Source organism: Argiope bruennichi, chromosome 1 (genome assembly GCF_947563725.1).
Source record: "Argiope bruennichi chromosome 1, qqArgBrue1.1, whole genome shotgun sequence".
In the NCBI taxonomy this organism is placed as follows: Eukaryota; Metazoa; Arthropoda; class Arachnida; order Araneae; family Araneidae; genus Argiope; species Argiope bruennichi.
The window spans coordinates 41,503,963-41,523,050 of record NC_079151.1 but is presented as its reverse complement, the minus strand read 5'-3'; the positions used below and the strand labels follow the sequence as shown (position 1 = coordinate 41,523,050).

The following is a 19,088-nucleotide window of genomic DNA, read 5'->3' as shown; positions in this document are numbered from 1 at the left end:
TAATTTGACTATTTTTTATGGCGTTTCGTTTTGGACAATGTCATTTTTTAAAAATCTTGAAGTTCTTGATTTATATACATTAGCTGTAATGAGGATTCTCTTGCCAAAGATTATTCAATTTTCATATAATTCTGAGTCTGATATTCAATTCATCAAAATTCGTTTAAATTATTTGCTTTCTAAAAGACACGATCTTCGTTTTATATTAAATTTTAAGGATGATAAGAAGTTATCTTGTGATTGATTTGCGATTTTTCCCCATTATTAAGACAAAAAAAACTGTAAAATCTAAGGAAAGAGCTAAGTTTTAAGAACTATTTCATTTTTTTTATCGACATATAAGGAAATTCATGGTTCTTAAAATTCCTTCCCAAGGTAATATCGGATGATACTTTCAGCAGTTTTTTTACAAAATTGCTTAATGTTTTTAAATCTGAAAAAAAGTTTTCAGCAAATTGCATCATATTCTTCCTCGTAAGTGTGCTAAATCGAAAGAAAAAAAACATATATTATCAAATGTAGAAGATTAAGTGTGTTCCGAATAATTGAAATAATTTTTTAAGCCTAAAGCAGAAAATTCTAAAAAAAAAAAAAAAAATGAATTCGAAATTTTTTTGATTTGGCTGAAATTTGAAAACGGCTGACTCAAGTTTTTGGATCGAAGTACTTTATCAAATTAAATCTCGGATTCGTCGATATTCCCTTTTTTATGAAAATATTCCCCTAATACTAATTTTAAATTCTATGTGCTTGAATTCTACAGTGATTTTTTTCTTTTTTTCAAAAAAGAATTTATTTCGGGGAATTTTGTCTGGAATGATTTTTGAACTTGCCAAATGAAGTCTACAATGTTTTCCATCAAAATTCCATTAAATTGGAACGATTTATCTTTCTAATTTTATTTATGAAATGAATCAATTATACTAAAATTCTTGTGTCTAAGTATTTCGTTACATAGCATTTGCTTATCTGCTAAAAAAATCATTCGATTTCCAAACCTTATGCAGAGCAGATACCCTGAAACGATGGCTCTTAGAGAAAAGGTTTAAGCCCTGATGAAATTGCTAATTTGTTGCGAGACCTTTCTGAAAATGAATCTTATGGCGGTGTGGTGTCTTGTTCTAATTTAGATTACGATGAAGACATAAGATTGCGTGAAAGTGACCGCGAAGAATCTGAAGAAAATGAAGATGAAATTGATAAAATTCCAGTAATAAATATTGAATTTAATGGAATTACAAATTCGCTAAAATGCAAATTTTAAAACGCAATGTAAAATTAAAGAGCATAAAATTCCAGTAATAAATATTGAATTTAAGGGAATTACAAATTCGCTAAAATGCAAATTTTAAAACGCAATGTAAAATTAAAGAGCATAAAAGAAATGCAACTAAAAAATAGGCGTCTCTTGCGGAAAATGTACAGGAAAAATTGAATATCACTGTATCCATTGTAAATGAGATATGTACAAAAAATTATGCATAAAAACGATAAATAATAATTAAAAAGCTTGCATTCTCACAAAAATTACGATTTTGCTTTTTATACTAATATTTATTAATGATATTGTTTTATTTCAATTTACAAGATTAAGTAATTTGTTTTGTTAAAGACTTTTATGATATAAAGTGTCATAATATATGATAATTACATGAAATAATATTAAAAAGTCTTAAAGTTAAACCCTACAGAACAGTATTTTTGCAATTATTTAATTATTACAGTTATTTTATATATTTTATATCGTGATGCCAAAACGACCTCTGCGGATGTGTAAGGATAGGTAAACGAAATTCGAGGCGTTCTAGTGATTAAGCATAATTATCTGCTATACAGCACCTTGCAGCATACACCCAGCAAATGGAAATTCTTAATAATATAACAAAATGTAAAGGATTAATATATCAAGGATCATTTTAGCGTTATAAGATTTCAGTTCTGATTCCTCTGTATTTTATTTTTAAAATTTACCTGTAATTATATAACAGAGATAAGGTGCGCTGAAATTATGAGGGTCGTAATCATAGGATCGAATGTGAGTTTAATATAGTATATATAAAAATAATAATGTAATAACCAGTAAGTATACCAATAAAATAATACAGTATCATAAACTTTTCTTAAAAATGTCTGAAGGAATTATGAAATTTATCAAACATAGTTAGGGAAATAAAAATGTCATCGCAAGGCTTATATTTTGAATTATAAATTGGAATCGAAATAGATTGTATCCAAATATATGCATGGGATTGATATTAAAAATTATCATTTCATTATTAATTTTAAATGCAATTGGAATTTAAAAATTATCTACTTCCCCAAAAAATAGCTAGGTACAAAATGTGGTGTTAATTCAAATTCAAATAGTTTCCCCTGTGGAACATTTTGAGCATCTCCCGTTTCACTGAAAATATTACAGCAGCAGAGTATGAATATTTTCATACTGAATTTAAGAATCATTAAATTTATCTTGAAATCTTTCTTTGATTTTTTTCAAATCATAAATCTATTCGCGAGTTAAAATGGGATTTATAGAATCTTGGTAATTTTTTTAATGTATATTTTTTTCACGCATTACCACTCTAGTCATATACTTTAAAATTTCATGATATTTCTTTAAATATCATTAAATCTTTTGCAATATATGTTATATATTATTTATAATTTTATATATTCAAGCATTAACAATCTAGTCATCTATTTTAAAATTTCATGATATTTTTTTAATGTATTCCTTATACATGTCAAAATAAGTTTCTCTTATTCAATCCTCTCATCTTACAATCATCTATGTATAGGTACCTCAGGAAACTGGAAAGTGCGAATTTCTCTTTAAAAGGTAAGAGAAATAGCATGCCTCTAAAAAACACCTTAGAAACATTCCCTGTTCTGCCAATCAAATAAACATGTGCTTGGACATAGTTTCAGAATCCTCTGTAAACTGCCTGCTCCCCAAACTTATCTCGGCGAACTTCCGTAGCTAACAAAGCACTCTCCATGGACATTTAATCAATCATAACGGAAACGAGAGGAAATTTGTCACCGAAATCGATGGTCCAATATAGTTTTGTTGAAGGAGAATTTGGAGCTTTTCAGTTTTAATGGAAATAATTACATAAAAATCATTATGTTCTACATATTTAAAAACATACCATTATCCCCTTTTAATTGTGTTTAAAATACAATCAGAATCCTTTTGATAGTGAATTAATGCTTAGCTTTTCTTGAATATGAAAATTTAAATATTAGACATTATATATATATATATATATATATATATTTAACATGGAACGGAAAACACTTTGTTTATGGATTATTTTTTACTGTTTTAAAGTATTAATTAATTATTATTCTTATCTAAATTGAATTTTTTATATTTTCATTATGAGTTGGTAGAAAATTCTTAATATTCATATGAAAAGAAAAAAAAACAATTGATTTTCTTTACTTACTCGCACACTGCTTTTCAAAATCAGTGCTATCATCATCTCCAGCATCAGCTCCAAATTTCAGTTCGTGTAATCCGAAATCTGCTATCTTCACTACCCATCGACTATCCACCAGGCAATTGGTTGATTTAAGATTACCATGAGAACGGAGTTGGCTGTCGTGAAGATATATCATACCCTGAAAATGAAATATATATATATATATATATATATATTCTTGGATTTCATTCTGTATTTCAATGATTTTCATCTTAAATTATGATTTTATTCATTGCAGAATCGAATACTGAAAAAAACATACATAATGAAACTACTCTTATTATAAAGGGTGACCATACATTATTCCCTGAATATAAAAATTATTACGAATAATCATTGCATATAATAATTTAAAATATTTGTTATAATAGAGTTGGGTTTTTTAGAGCATGGGATGTGCTACTAATGCAGAAATAGTAATTTTGCATTCCATTGTTAATAAAATGATATCAACGAAGGAAACAGTTTAATGTATTATTCGATTCCATGAATTCAAGATGGCCAGTGTTGTTAAATGGCAATTGTGGAGGTATATAAAAGTTAAAGTGTTCGCAAGCCAGTAAAGATATTGGAACACTCAAAGTAAGAATCACACACTCCGTGGCTAGATATAAAATTGTTAATACTTGATAAGAATCAATTTGAAATCATTGCAGATGCAAATGGTTTACTAAAAGTTATACAAACTTTACAATACTTCCAAATAACTACATACAAATGTTAATAGTTGTTATAATATTTTTTGTAATGGGGAAGATTTTGTAATTGCTCCGTTGTTTGATGAAGCTTAAATGTTTTTTGAAATAATGTTTAAAAAGAAAAGCGAATCATTTTCAGTGTTTGATACAAATTGTTTAAACTAAATAATTCCTAGTCTGTAATCAGATTATTTATATTACATCCAAGTCAATTAAGTGATTATTATTAGTAATATTTAATACCATGGTTAATATTAATACTTATATATTAATTATATTTGACCATAATATATACATATTTTTTTCATTGGAACTCTTAGTTCCTATTTCGAAAATAAAGCATATGATTAATTTTTCATGGCTTTAAAAATTCTAATTTAAGGACATTTAAAAAAATAAATTCAGCATTTTCCTTTCTCGTAATTACAAATTCCCAATCATCAATTCCAAAAATATTCTGTAAATTGAAATCGATAATGATGAATTTTTCATGTTCCATAAAATGACATGCCTCCTTTTCAAATCTTACGAGATGCACAAATATATTTTCTTTTGTTCAGGTATTGGAGTTATATTTAAGGCGAAAAAGTTTCTATTGCTTTTAAATAACTTCCGTATTGCGATGAATTCGCAATCTCTTTGGACTTTGAGAAATGATAAATAGATGTAGTTTAGATGGTATAAGGAATTTCCTCCAGCATTCCTTATACCATCATGAAAGAAACATTAAGAATAAAGTTTATTCTTTTGATAGAGAAAAGATAAATGATACTATATCAACAACGAACAGTATGCAGTTAATCATACTGTTAGGGAAAACTTAAAAGCGATGAAAGTAGAAAAAAACTTAGATTTCTTTTCATGAATAAAATATCATTTTCACTGTACCATTTGACGAACCATTAAATATTACATATGAAAGACTTAAAATCTTGATTACAATAATATTTTGTAGAAATTATTTTAAAAACTTATTTTTTAAAAGTTCAATTAAAGCATCTATTTGTAAACTTATATCCGCTTCCATTACATAATTGAGGATTCAATTCGAGTGCTATCTTAAATTCTTTATCAAATACTAAGGAAAATACATTGCTAGCTAAGCATGAATTTTCAATCAGTTTAGAATTGTTGCAATCAGTTGGAAGATTGAAAATCGTATCTGCCAGCAATCAGTTTCGCATTTAAAAAAAATTCTTTTAAAATATTGTAAAACTAAACATTTCTTTATAAAATCATTATTTACTGTTGCCTTGAGATATGCTTGCCTTATATATTTAAGATTGTAAAGATTACTGCCTCGGAAGATTTCATCTAAAAATTATTTACTTCCTTTATGGACCCTATAAATAAGAACTATTACATAGAGAATGACAATTAAGGTAATATACATTTTTTTAAACTAATTGAGTCCTCTCTAAATTAGTCTTCTTTTAAAGAAGAAAGCAGACTATTCATAAAATGTTTTGGAAATGTAAAATTTCATATTCTGGCAGCAGCATTTTTATTCTCTTACTGATTTCACTTTAATATATTTGGAAATATGTTCCTCATTACATGATAAGTCTTGATATTTTGCGTTTATTAATGCGTAATATTATTTAATAAAGATTATTTATATTAAAAAAATATTAAAGAAAAATTATGATTCTTACCCGCACTATATCGCCAATTATCGAAGCGTTGAACATATTATCTAGCTTAACATCTTCGTTCTCCAAAACATCCTGAAAATAAACAAAAAAGAATGTTATTCCCGGAATTTAACACATCATTATCTGCTTTTAAGTATGAAATAAATAATTATGGATATACAGTTTCATCTTTGTTATACTTTAGTTAAAGTATAGCGTGTTTTCATGTAAATTCGTTGCAAGGACTAACTATTACAAAAGCAATAGAACCTGTTGCACAAAATTGTACAATATTATATTTTACTATTCAATATTCAATAATATTGTACAACATTCCGAATATAGTTTATAATTATACAATATTATTATATTACCATAAAGCATATTATATTACCATAAAGCACACATTTATTGTATTTATACTGCAATTATAAAAATCCAATAATATTGTTTAAGATAATTTTATCGCTTTCACTAAATACCAAATAAAAGACAAAAATAAAGTCTTTGCAAATTATTTGTTGAAAAATAAGGGCTTTTGAAAAAATTTAAGAGAAAGTTGCTAAGTCTTTATGAAATTGACAATTTCGTAGAGACTTTTATACCCATATGACGTAATGAAGCTCTTCTATTTGTTATGAAAGAAATAAAACTAGAAATGTTGTTTTGTTAGGGAGCTAAAATATGTCTGAAACAGCTTAAGTGGGAAGCATTCAGAATTTTTTTAATGGATACTCTTGACATTCCAATTTACATTTTCAAGTAAATTGCGAACAGAATAAGAAATAAAAATTCTTACTGAAGAAGTAAATATTTGTAAAACTTTTATTGTTTCGGCCTTTTGAATTCTGCATTTTTTATTTATTTTTATAACACAAATAAAACAGACAACAATAAAAGTGAATTGCATAATGTCATTTGAAGTTACGCTTTTTGAGGATTGTCTTTTTAACCTTTGTTTTTGTTTCTATTTCTCTGTATGAATTTATGAAAAAACCTTCCTAGTGCAAGATGTCTTTAAAAAGTAAGAAATTCGATTTCGAAGAACTTCCCATTATTTCCAGATTCCTAGACATTTTCTAAAATCAGTTTCTAAGATTTCTGGATTAGTTATGAAAAAATACATGGCTACAGTTTTAGACGAATTTCCATGAAATGTTTGGTCGGTTATCTTTTCAATTCAAGAAAGAGGAACTTTTACCTTGAGACTTCCTTTAGCACAATATTCTGTAACAATGCATATATTTGGTGGATCAACACAAGCTCCGATGAAAGGATTTAAGTTGTCGTGTCTAAGATCTCTCATCTAAAAAAAAAGGACACAATTGATTTGAAAAATAAATTACTAGCCATAAATTAATGCATATAATTTCTTATAAAAAGATATTCTTTTATGATCCGAAATAGCTTTTTAAAAAAATAATTCCACATTTTTTAAAACCTACATTCAAATCTTATAGATTTCACAGGTGAACACAATTTCTTTGTTTTATATCTGGGATTTATTTTTTTATTAACTTTTGGCTTCAGGAACTAAAAGTAATCGCAGCTTTTGTCTCTGCCATCAGTATTTTAAATTAGACGATACCCTCTTTATTTTGAAAGTCGTACAAAATTATGTACATAAATGAAAATAAAAAGAAATATTACTCAATCCACAAAGAATAGTTTTATTCATACAAAGTTTATATATAGTTGAGTTTATGCAAACAGTAAAGTTTAGTAAAATAAACTAACGGCAAACATACATATTAAGATAAAAATTTCAACTTATAACCTTTTATAGAGTGTTTGATAAGTGATCATCAAGTGTGAACATTCACACTTGATGCTGCAGCAATTGTCAGGCGTTAAATGTGTATTCCACCTACCTAGATATCTTATCTTCATGGCGTTCAAATCTTAGTAGAATGGTTCACTTTCCTCATCACTTACTTCACGAAGATTTTTCTGGAAACCAGAAAAATGGTTATGTTTCCACATAATCATTGGAAATGCAATTTAATGATCATGCTGCAATGAAGCATTCTGTAGCTCTTCAGGAGTCGTTAGACAATTTTGGCGGAATTATGCACGAAGAAAGTATTTGATTGTATTTTTGAATGCCAAAAGAAGCATTATTTTAAGTTCTGCCATTGTTCTCAAGAAATGTCCATCTTTACCAAGTTTTCGAATCTGTGCATCATAAAACACACCGAAATTTATTCTTTCAAATGACAAGTAATACAAAAATGAAAACAGTTTCCTTCAATTGACAACGCTTTATCAGCTAACTTTATATGCAGAGTTGGAAATATAATGTTCTTTCTGGCAACAAAAGTGTGATGTTAAATATTTGCATGACCAGGCGTTTTAGATCAAATTTTGGCGGCCAATTAGTCAGCACCTAGTAATTCTCACGATATTTCCAGGGCGTTTATTAAGGAAGTATCAGACAATTTTTATGTTAATACAGACGATCCATTGATAGATGTGATATTGTGATAAATCAAAGACTCACTTTATGTTTTTTTTTTTTTTTTTTTTTTTTTTTTTTTTATGTTTTCATAAACTGACTGAAGAGATCTATTAAGAGATCATCAAATAAATTTTCATTGTAGAAGAGGGCGCATTTTAAACACCTCTTAGGGCTGTCAATACATCATAAATAATCGTTATTAAGTTGCGTTATAGGTCTTAATTTCTTACTCTTCCATTAAACTATGTACATTAGGATAATGCATAAAAAATCATCACTTCAGAACTAGTGTTGGAACGAAAATAGAATACTTGAGCGCCTTTTTCAAGCAAGATTTTCTTTTGCAGACTTGATATGACCAATTTTGTCATTGGGAAGTCTCAAATATCGATTTATGTTGCCAAACCATTCAATTCACGCTGCTCAAATTCTATACGAGAGGAATCAACTTTAATTTCAAAATATTCGGCGTTGGAGACATTTATATCTTCACCTTCATATTCCTATATTTCGTAACAGGATAATTCTTCGGCACTGTGGGTATAGCTGCTTGTAAACTATGATACTATATTTTACATTTGTTTTTCTTATTATATCCATACATCTTCACTGTTCAAAAATAAGAATAGTTTGATTTATATCTGGGCTCTCGCCAAACTTCAAATTGAAATGGAAATTTATCATGTGTTCGTTGCACCCACAGTTGCAAATTTTCGACACACTGCTTGCGCGCTTTGTTAAGATCCCATTATCCAATTTTCACTTTAAAATTAGCAAAATAGGTTTGCCTGTTAAATATATTAATGTTTGTATATTTATTAAAAAGGTAAAATTGATACATATTTAAACAAATACGTATTGGACCATTTAAGCGCTTACAATGCGAACTAATTGAAATAAACTTTTAAAAGATTTGAGAAAAGTTTAAATTCATGTATAAAAAAATAAACATTGTCAATATTTTGTCTAAACAAGAACTCGAACTCCATGTTTGAATACGTTTCGCTCCATCAGAGCGACACATACCATATCACTACAACGTCTCATGAGTATAAGTGAATCAATCTAGAAAAGTAAACACATATCGCTGGTCTTCTATAGCTTCATTCATCCGGCCAGTCAGAGAATGTTTATTTTAGTCAATAGGCGAACAATAGTGTTTCCTATGATCCATGTTCTGTTCCACGGAGACTGGTCAGCAGATCGAAACAGGGAATGTGTCACAGAAGGGAAGAGAAAAAAACGTGACGAAAGCTAACTACATTTTTTAAATTAGCATGAAAATTTAACCCTAAAATGGCTCAAAAATCGAACTAAAAAAATTTCGTTTCCAATATCAGTAAAAGATAATCAGTATTTTTTTTTTAATTTTAAATATAATATAATTCTTTTCAATATAATAATTTATTTAAAAAGCAAAAATATGATAGCTTGTCAATTTACATGAAAAATTTTATGTCTCCAATATTTTCTCTATTATGATTCATACCTAGTTTCAGATCATATATCTAATTAGATTATCCTTTGTTTGCAGTAGCTTAGTTGTAATAGTAAAGAAATGTAATTATATTGTAAGTGAGAATCATAGTCGAGTCATACAAACGATTTTATTAGCTGGCTGGGGAATTAAGATATACGATGCTTAACGAATACGACATACGTAAAAAAGCTATCAATGTTTATATTATGATAATAACTTTTCAAAAAATTTATCAATGAAATATTTACAATTCTGGATTTTAACTATATGGTATCCGGATGGTATTTTTTAATGTATATAAATTTCCATAGTGTACAGACATTCACTTTTCAAAGATCACTCTATCGATGAACAAAGTATCTAAATTTTTTACACGAATCTTATTGGAAGCTGTCTATAAACATTCAAAATGAATGATGGCTTTGATATGGATGCATTGACTCAATTATGTTCATTTTTTTTTGAACAATTTCAAATCATTCACAGCTTTTACATTAATATTTTTTACATGTTTTAAATTTTTTTTATTTTACCTTAATGTTGTCTACCGAATGAAATACTTCTTTTTTTTAATTTTTCGAAAGCGATGCAGAAGCATATTTATTAAAGATATTCATTCTTAAAATATTATATATATATATATATATATATATATATATATATACACCAATATGCAATCATTAACAGCATTAAATTTTAGCAATATATACAGATTTCTCTTCATACCATGGGATAAAACTTAAATAAATCAATAGGTGATAAATCTAATAAATATGGGAATGTGTCCAGAAGAGTTTTTTTTTAATTCTTTAAAAGTAAATGCCTTTTGTCAAGTGAATTTTTCTTTATCCATCATTCCATTTCCTTATCAAAACAACTTCCGTCTTTTATTATTATCTGGATAAAATTTCACTCATTTTGATGGAAAGAGTGCTTACAATTCCACCCACAGCACTGGCAGAGTTAATCATTTTCCAAAATGGCTTATTCATCAGTAATATTATTCAACTCAACAAGAATTAACTTACATATATCCGTGTCAGATAAATATGATTCTGAATATTTGTAACTGAATTAAAGCTTTTTCATGTTGAAAAATTCTTTTAACATTTTGCAATATTTATTTACAGCTAATAAATATAAGTCGATATTTTTTCTTATCACTGAAATTTTTGTTACTATAGAGCTCTGGGAATGTAAGCCTTGAAAGCCTGTACAGACGATACTTTTTCCTTTTTAATATTTATTTAATATCACAGGATAGTGCAGTTCCCAGAATTGGTGCAGAATTTTGCACTTTCTTCTTTCATTTTCTTTAATTTTATAATAATTATTCCTTCAATAAGCATTTGGTTTCAGGAACATACGCATGATTATATTATATACAGAGTTACAAGAGAACAGAAAGAGATTTTTTTTTCTGTTTTCGAATGATATGATAAGTTTTCTCAAAATTTGATTCTTGTAAGTGCCAAAATTAGAACACACTGTTTTAAATGTGTGTAAAATCATATTGCCAATATTTATATTATTACAATTTTTTGTTATAAATAATGTCACAATTTTTGAAAAAAAATTATTCTTAGGTAATTTTTATAACAAAATGCTCTAATATAATTGTAAAATAAGTAATTATTTAAAAAATATTATAAATATAAATTTTAAATGTTCTAAATATGAATTTAATATATTAAAAATATTAATTTAATTTAAAATAAAAATTATATATAATTGATTTTAATTAAAATTAATTTGATTAATTTAAAAACATATTTTTAATTAAAAATAAACTTTAAAATGTTCTAATAATGAACTGTAATATACGTTTTGTACGGAGTGTCATCCTGGCGAAGCTCGCGTCATCACTGAACAGCCAATAAGAAGCTATCTGATTCCCGCCATTAAAACTGTAGTAATATAATAGCGCTCATCGATGTAAAACGGCTCCGTCGTTCGTCCTGTTCAATAAATTCGTTTTTGTTAAATTAATGTGTGAATCTTATAATATGAGCCATCTTTAAGCATTAATTTCCCCTAGGGCCCCCTGAGAGATATTTAACTTGATATATAATCCGATTAATAGAAGCCTGTTTTTCGAGCCAGAGTTAACATGTCTCTGTATATATTAAAAATATAAATTTTAATTTAATATAAATTTTATTTATATTTAAAATAAAAATTTTAGATTAAAAATAAAAGTATTTATCTTTAATAACATACCAGATTGATGTGCATTAATAAATTCTAAAGCGTTTTTCTAGACTATTATAGGAATTTTTTTTAATCAAATAGCATTCTCCTATTTTGAAATTTTCGCGAAAACATTTATAACGTACTAAAAAGACATTGCTTTCGCTTGAATTTTAATGAATTTCATAAAACTTTTAAAGCAGTACTGAAATATATTATGTTTACCAGCGATATGAAAAAGTAGCTATGTATTTTTTTTTTATAGTTTCTAAATAAAACATTTTAAATCCAGTGTAAAAAATTAAATAATTACCACAGTAACAATATTAAAAATTGTAAAGTTTCATAGAAGCTATCCCTAGATAAAAAGTAAAGGCGCTAAGCTCAGACTATGACTTCTGCAATTCTCTATACCAATTGAATAACGTGGAAAAAACTGTCAATACTAGACGTCCAAAATCTTCAGGATCCAGGAGCAGAATTTTAGCAATGATATAAATGACTCTTTAGAGCATAGAATATTGGATTAAAACTATTTTTTATGCATAAGAGCAGAAGCTTATGCGGTATTGATTTTAAATTTCAGCCATAACATTAATTTTAATCCGAAATGGGATATATAACAAAATTAAAACTATTTGTTTGTAATTTTAATGAGTTTTATGATATAATTTTTTACGGATAATTGATTTTTTCCTATAGCTTATTTAACTCTATCATTAAGATAAAACCCCAAACACCCGTTCAACGAAAATATGATAGTGCGCTTGTTTGGATAGATTTGTGTAATTCTCTCTACTCTTTTATGTTAAATGTAATTAAATGAATACCCATGGCGGGTGGATTTCAGGGACAGTAAGATTTTCTGAGTACTTTCAATGCATTGCAGAGCATACATTTGCCCAATAGTAATCAGTTTAACTGGGTCTCCTTTTATATGTCAATTCCTTAAAAGCACTGATTGTCATAGCAGTTTTTGAAGCGATTAGGAATTGCTTTATATTTGAAAGAGAAACTCGAAGGTTCCAGTATTTTGAGTTAACTGAACTCAAATAATCTTGGAAATGAGAATATTAAATGGCTGTTTAGATACATTAACATACTAGTTTGATATAATACGCGAGCTCTGTAAAGAAGGGCCACCTATTTTGAATTTTAATCACTTGACAAAGACATTTGGGTCTATTATTTTTCTCTAAATCCATGCAACAGCAGATGAAGGATGGTTAACTCACAATTTTGGATTCAATATGCACTAGGTCCATACAAATTTCAGATCTTCGGTATATTTGAAATGTAATTCTGGAAACATTTGGTCCTTATGTCAAGATCTTAACTAAAACTACAATGTAGAAACTTATTTACTAGTAAGCCTATTAAGTTCCTATGGAGTTAATGAATTAAATTTTATAGGAAATTTAGAAAATAAAAACATATATATATATATATGAACCATTTTGCAGTCACCATAAATGTAAAAAAAAAAAAAAATATTTTGTCCCATATAGTTTAATAAATTTTCTTTGCAACAAAATTAAACAGCTTTTTTTCTATAATCTATAATTTCATATTTTAATATGAATATTTTTTATTCCTTGATTTGAAAATAATAAGATGTATTTATTGCAGCAGTCAGTACATTTAATAAATTATTCAGTTAAATAAAAGTTTGTAAGATTATCAATATAAACTGAAATATAATATGATATGCAATTCTTTTTTAGAATACATCACTTAACTATTTATTTTTTTTTCAATTTTTCTTTGGGTGTCTTAAAATAACATCATTCTCACTGCAACGCTATGATCGATGGCACCCCTTTCGACAGCTCAGTCAACATTTATGTTACAAGCATACCAATGTTTGTGTGCTTGGCGTATATTGTATATTATGTTAGCTTTGAATCCAAATAAGCGTTTCTCTGTAGATTGCCATCTGGTTCAGTATCAATGCATATTGGTGAAATGTAAAGCACACAATGTTCTATGGTTCTAAGTTGGAAAAATAAAGATTTTTGCCCGGTTTTCTGTAGCAAATATTACTGCCAAAAAATCCTTAGTATATTTATAAAATTTACTTTTATTAATTTGGAAAAAAATTCAAAAATTAGAACGTCTTGTTTTCGAAGTAAAAAAAAAATATTACCATCTGTAGCTATATCTTTAAAAGTGCATGCATTTATGCCTTTGAACATTAAAATAATCCCTGTGGAAAATAAATATGATATAAGGATTTTCCTAAAATTCTGAATTAATGTGAACAAAATTTTGTGATATTAGAAAAAAACCATGTATTTTTCAAAATTTAGTTTTGCAAAAGCTCATTTAAGGTAGATGGGAAATGATTTCGCAAAATTTTCAATTTTCTCCAATCTAAAATGATCCTATGATACGGAAAACGACTTATAATTTACGTGAGTGCATAATCATATTCTTTGGGACTCATAGACAACCTTTTCTAAATTAAATTATTAATAACTTGACTGCCGTGGGGCTCACCAGTGACCGATATACTTATATAAATTACATTGTAAGAAATTCAGCGAGGCAGTCAATGTGTTAATTAACCAATCACACTTGTAATGACACTCATAAATACCCCACTATGTTCTAAATTACTTCAGAGACTATGGGATAATTTGGAACATGTATTGTTCTTCTGATTACATTAAACAACTGGTTTGAATCGATTTCAAATAAAAAGAAATGACTACATATTTTCCTATTTTACTGCTTATTCTCAATTATTCCAAAGTACTGTTTTTCTAGACTGTTTTTGGATTTAAAAATATACAGGAAATATCCCATATAAACTTTCATAAATAGTTAATAACTTCAATATAAAGTAATGTAGAATCATTTTATATTTGTTATTGTAGTTGATAATAACGTAAATTGTTGAGTTTAATAAGACGGGAGAAAAAAAAATGGCTAATGCTTATGAGAGTAAGGACAACTAGCAATTTAGTACTAGAAATTGCAGCTTTCCCTGCAAATAGAGCTTTTAATATATTATGCAACTTATTTGTCTTAAAACAGTCACACTGCCTGAAATTGTACAAAACAATAGTATCTGATAGAATAACTGTTATACGAGTCAGTAAACTGCAAAATACCACCAACGGCGAAGAAAATTTCAATTGTCAAATTGGTGCCTTTGAAACTTAGCACACAATGTTGATCACCATCAACTCTTTCAATCTCTCACATATGTTTTATTCTGATCTTTCAGCATCAGTTGATCAAAATATTCTTATTTTTTGAAAAGTCAATTATTCATGATTTCAGATAAATTGTCATCTCTACAATCTCAATTTCTTGTTCTTATTTTTATATTCTTATTTTTTGAAAAGTCAATTATTCATGATTTCAGATAAATTGTCATCTCTACAATCTCAATCTTCAAATTCCTTCGTCAGCATTGCACATTTTTCTTTCTCTCTCCAGTATTTTTCCTTCTATCATACATGGCGTTAAACGAACAAATAGATTTTAATATCAATTTTATAATAAATGAAAGGCAATATGTAAGTAGCTCACATGCTGGATTCCTTAACAACAGTAGTTATTAATTTTGCATAAAATGATAAACATTACTAGCGAGAAAGTATACTATCATGTTGCTAGGCAAAATATCACTTCCTATCATATTATAAATCCTTTAAAGTGCACTAAAAAGATAAGGTTTCATGTTATTAAGCACCTAATTCTAATTTTCGCATGATGAAAGGTGCCAGATGTTTGTTTCTGATTAGAAAATATAAAACTGAAAATTAAATCTTACTTTTAAAAATCTTTTTTTTTATTAAACTTTTCTATAATTAAATAGTTTTATAATTTCAATATTTCTTATAAGTAAGCCTTTATATACTACAGATCGAAAAATGATTAATCATGAATGTAACTTATATGAAGAAGAATAATTAGAGAAGTTTTTGTTTCATTTTTTTAATACGGTCGTAATAAAACAAAGAAAATACTAGAAAACGACACAGAAGAAACAGGTGACCTGCTTTAAAAATCCAATCTGAGAAAATTATATAAAAAAAAAAGGGAGAGACGGTTTTGTCTTCATCAAAAATGCCTTAATGAGGGGACATATTTCCGCACTCGTTTAAGCCTCTTCGTACTGTAGTCAACTTTCTCAAATACTCTTAAGCACTATAAATATCGAATATAACCTATACTTCAACTATACTCTCCTATACTCTATACTCTCGATGTTTTGAATTACATAATACTTTACAGAAAATATCGCATTACTTCGAACAAATTTACTTTCATATAAATATTATATATGAATGCATATGAATTACGATTAGTACGATATTTTTTTATATTCCAAGGAATTGATTTGACGAAATAAATTAATTAAGAAAATTAGAATAAAATGATATCTTATTTTTTTTCTAACTTTTTTCTTTATTTTAAATAAAAATATTCTCCCTAATAAAATTCAAATTTTCTTTATTTTTGTTTATCTTATTTACAAATGTATGACATTTTATAGAATTAATATCTATACCAAAATTTTTCTTGAGTTAAGTAAGAAATAGTAATGTTAAATTTGAAACTTTATAATTCCCTTGAAATTATAGCTCTTCAATCTCTTTCATATCTTTTGTTAGGAACTAGTATATTCAATAATTAAGAATTATTTTAAAATATAAAAAAAAACCAGACAAAAAAAAAATCTTACAAATTTTTCGTTTTATTACTAGTACTGTTAATTAAATATAGTAATTAAACGTTATATGTACTATAAATAATGTTTATCAGTGGAATTACTTTCAAATTACTAACTACGAATTTCCAGGTATTGAAATGATCTCGAAAGTTGAATTAACTTAAATATTACGGTTAGTACGATAAACAATTGGGTTTTTGAAACAGATACAATCGAAGATTCTATTCTTTTAATAGAACAGATCCATATTATATATATATATATATATATATATATATATATATATATATATATATATATATATATATATATTACATAAATATTATTATATTATTCATAGTTTCATGTGAACTTTACAAAAAAAATTTAGTACCTTTCGGTAAAGATAATATGAGCAAAATTATTTCTTATTTGTAAATGGAAATGAGATTTCTTTTCCCTGGTGATAAAATTGTTTTAAAAATTGCTGACCATTTGCTTGTATATGTGGAAACTATTGTTTGACGTTGTTATTTCCTGATTTAAGAATTTTAATAGCATTAAATTAAATATATTTGCTATAAATCTATTTTCATCACGGAAATAGAAATATCGACATCTATTTTAGGGATATATATGATATATTTCATTGATAATTATTAAAGATTCATAAACTTTTGCTTATCTACAATTAATTATTTCTCAACTATTTGTTGATTTATTATCAAAAATGATTTTTAATTTGTTGAATGATGCTACACATAGGGTTTCAAAGAGATAAATGCGTCTTCTATTTAGATGTAAGTTGCCAGGTTTTCCTCAACACATTTGTCACCTTCAAAATCATTAATGCATATTGCTAAGTTTCCCTCACAAAACAACTTAAGATTTTTGAAAATCTTTTGAAGAAAAATCTATGAAACTTTCAGCTGCTCCGATGTACTACGTTGATTAAGTTCAGATAAATTATCATACCTGTTCAGAATTTCGATTTTCTCTTTAATTCTCTAATGAGTACTTTTTTCCATTCATTTTGCTTTCATAGTTCAATCTCAGACAAAATCGGTGTATGGCTATTCAAAAGATGTCAAATTAGAATCAGCAATGTAGCTGCCCATTTAAACCAATCCTGATCGCTCTAGTCCAGGCAAGTAATTGAAAACTCAATTTTAAGATAATAATGGAAAACTTATTCTCTCTTATAAATTCAACGACAAATTACATGAACGTCAATCATTAACGCTAATGAAAATGAAGGATCAGTGAGTTTTCTATTTCAGACTTGATTGACGTAAAGCTATGTAGGTATCATACTTAACGAATATTTGTGTATATGTTTGTATATGCCGGTTAGGGTCTGGGGATTTTGATAACATAAAATGAACGATACTATTAACTGTTATCACATTTAACGGAGTCCACTGCCTCATAAATGTTATTAAATACCCCTGTAACTTAATAGTACAAAGTTACAGATAAAGGATAATTTTCAACTTTATAATTTTGAAACTATTGTGATTTGAAGAAAAGTGTTAAGAGAAATAACATATTTACTATATTTATAACATATTAATTAATCAATTATTAAGGAAAAAATACATTGCATTAAAATATTTCAAATGTGAAAAATCCTTAACAAAATTCTTGAATGAGACTGCAGGTTTGGGATATATAAAAGTACATTGAAATTTCTTTCCGAAAACAAAAATGTTGAATAACATGTTACAAACTATCAAAAAAAGACGCATCTCTAGAAAGTCTAACAAATCAAAGCCATCTGGACAGAATAAAAGCATTTTCCGTAATATAGTTATAGATGAAATCCTTTTATAAAATTTGTCTGAAAATGACAGGTTTATTGAAATCACATTTATAGGCTTGGTAGAGAATAATACGAATTTTATTTATATATTGCAACAAGGTATTTTATGAAATAGATTGAGAGTTTCCCCCATGGTTAAAAGGTAAAAGTAAACCCAAGCAGTAGGTGGTTTATGCTTAATAAACATGCATACCAGAAAATGAAACTCAGCTTTAATCGACGAGAAGAGATAAAAAAGAAACTTTTAAAAGATTGTTAAAGAATCATTTATTGACATTATGAATTAATTTTAAGGGTTTTTTAAGAGATGTCGTAACCTGTACTAAACTGCGCCTTGTTGCTGATGTCATATCAAATTTTCATTAAGTATTGTTAGTTTTAAGTATGTGAAATTTGCCGAAGTTTAAAAGACCTTATTTATTAAATGCTGAATATAAAGAATCTTCTGCCAATAAAAAATAATTTGATGAATCGTTGCTTTTATTTCACTTTAGTTGAAAAATACCCAGATGAATGTCAACAATTAATTTCAGAAGATAATGTTGCTTTTAATCAATCGATTTAAAAATATGAGCATTTTTAATGCTTTACATCATGTGACTTCGATAACTGATACAAGTAAGGCGATTGAATCAATATATAACCAAATTAT

At 27.0% G+C, this 19,088-nt stretch overlaps 1 protein-coding gene and 1 long non-coding RNA gene across 2 annotated transcripts in view; one reads left to right on the top strand and one right to left on the bottom strand.

The window, feature by feature from the left end:
• The window catches only part of LOC129966646 (uncharacterized), a 185,862-nt gene extending 182,944 nt beyond the window's left edge, over positions 1-2,918 (top strand). Inside the window, exon 3 of the long non-coding RNA XR_008784284.1 lies at positions 2,799-2,918. This is a non-coding gene — a long non-coding RNA (uncharacterized LOC129966646). The remainder of the gene's footprint in view (positions 1-2,798) is intronic.
• The window catches only part of LOC129966636 (guanylate cyclase 32E-like), a 332,599-nt gene that overhangs the window by 43,243 nt on the left and 270,268 nt on the right, over positions 1-19,088 (bottom strand). Inside the window, exons 11-13 of the mRNA XM_056081138.1 lie at positions 7,022-7,126; positions 5,842-5,913; positions 3,453-3,627 (exon numbers count right to left, since the gene is read on the bottom strand). Of these exons, the coding sequence (XP_055937113.1) occupies positions 3,453-3,627; positions 5,842-5,913; positions 7,022-7,126 (352 nt within the window). The remainder of the gene's footprint in view (positions 1-3,452; positions 3,628-5,841; positions 5,914-7,021; positions 7,127-19,088) is intronic.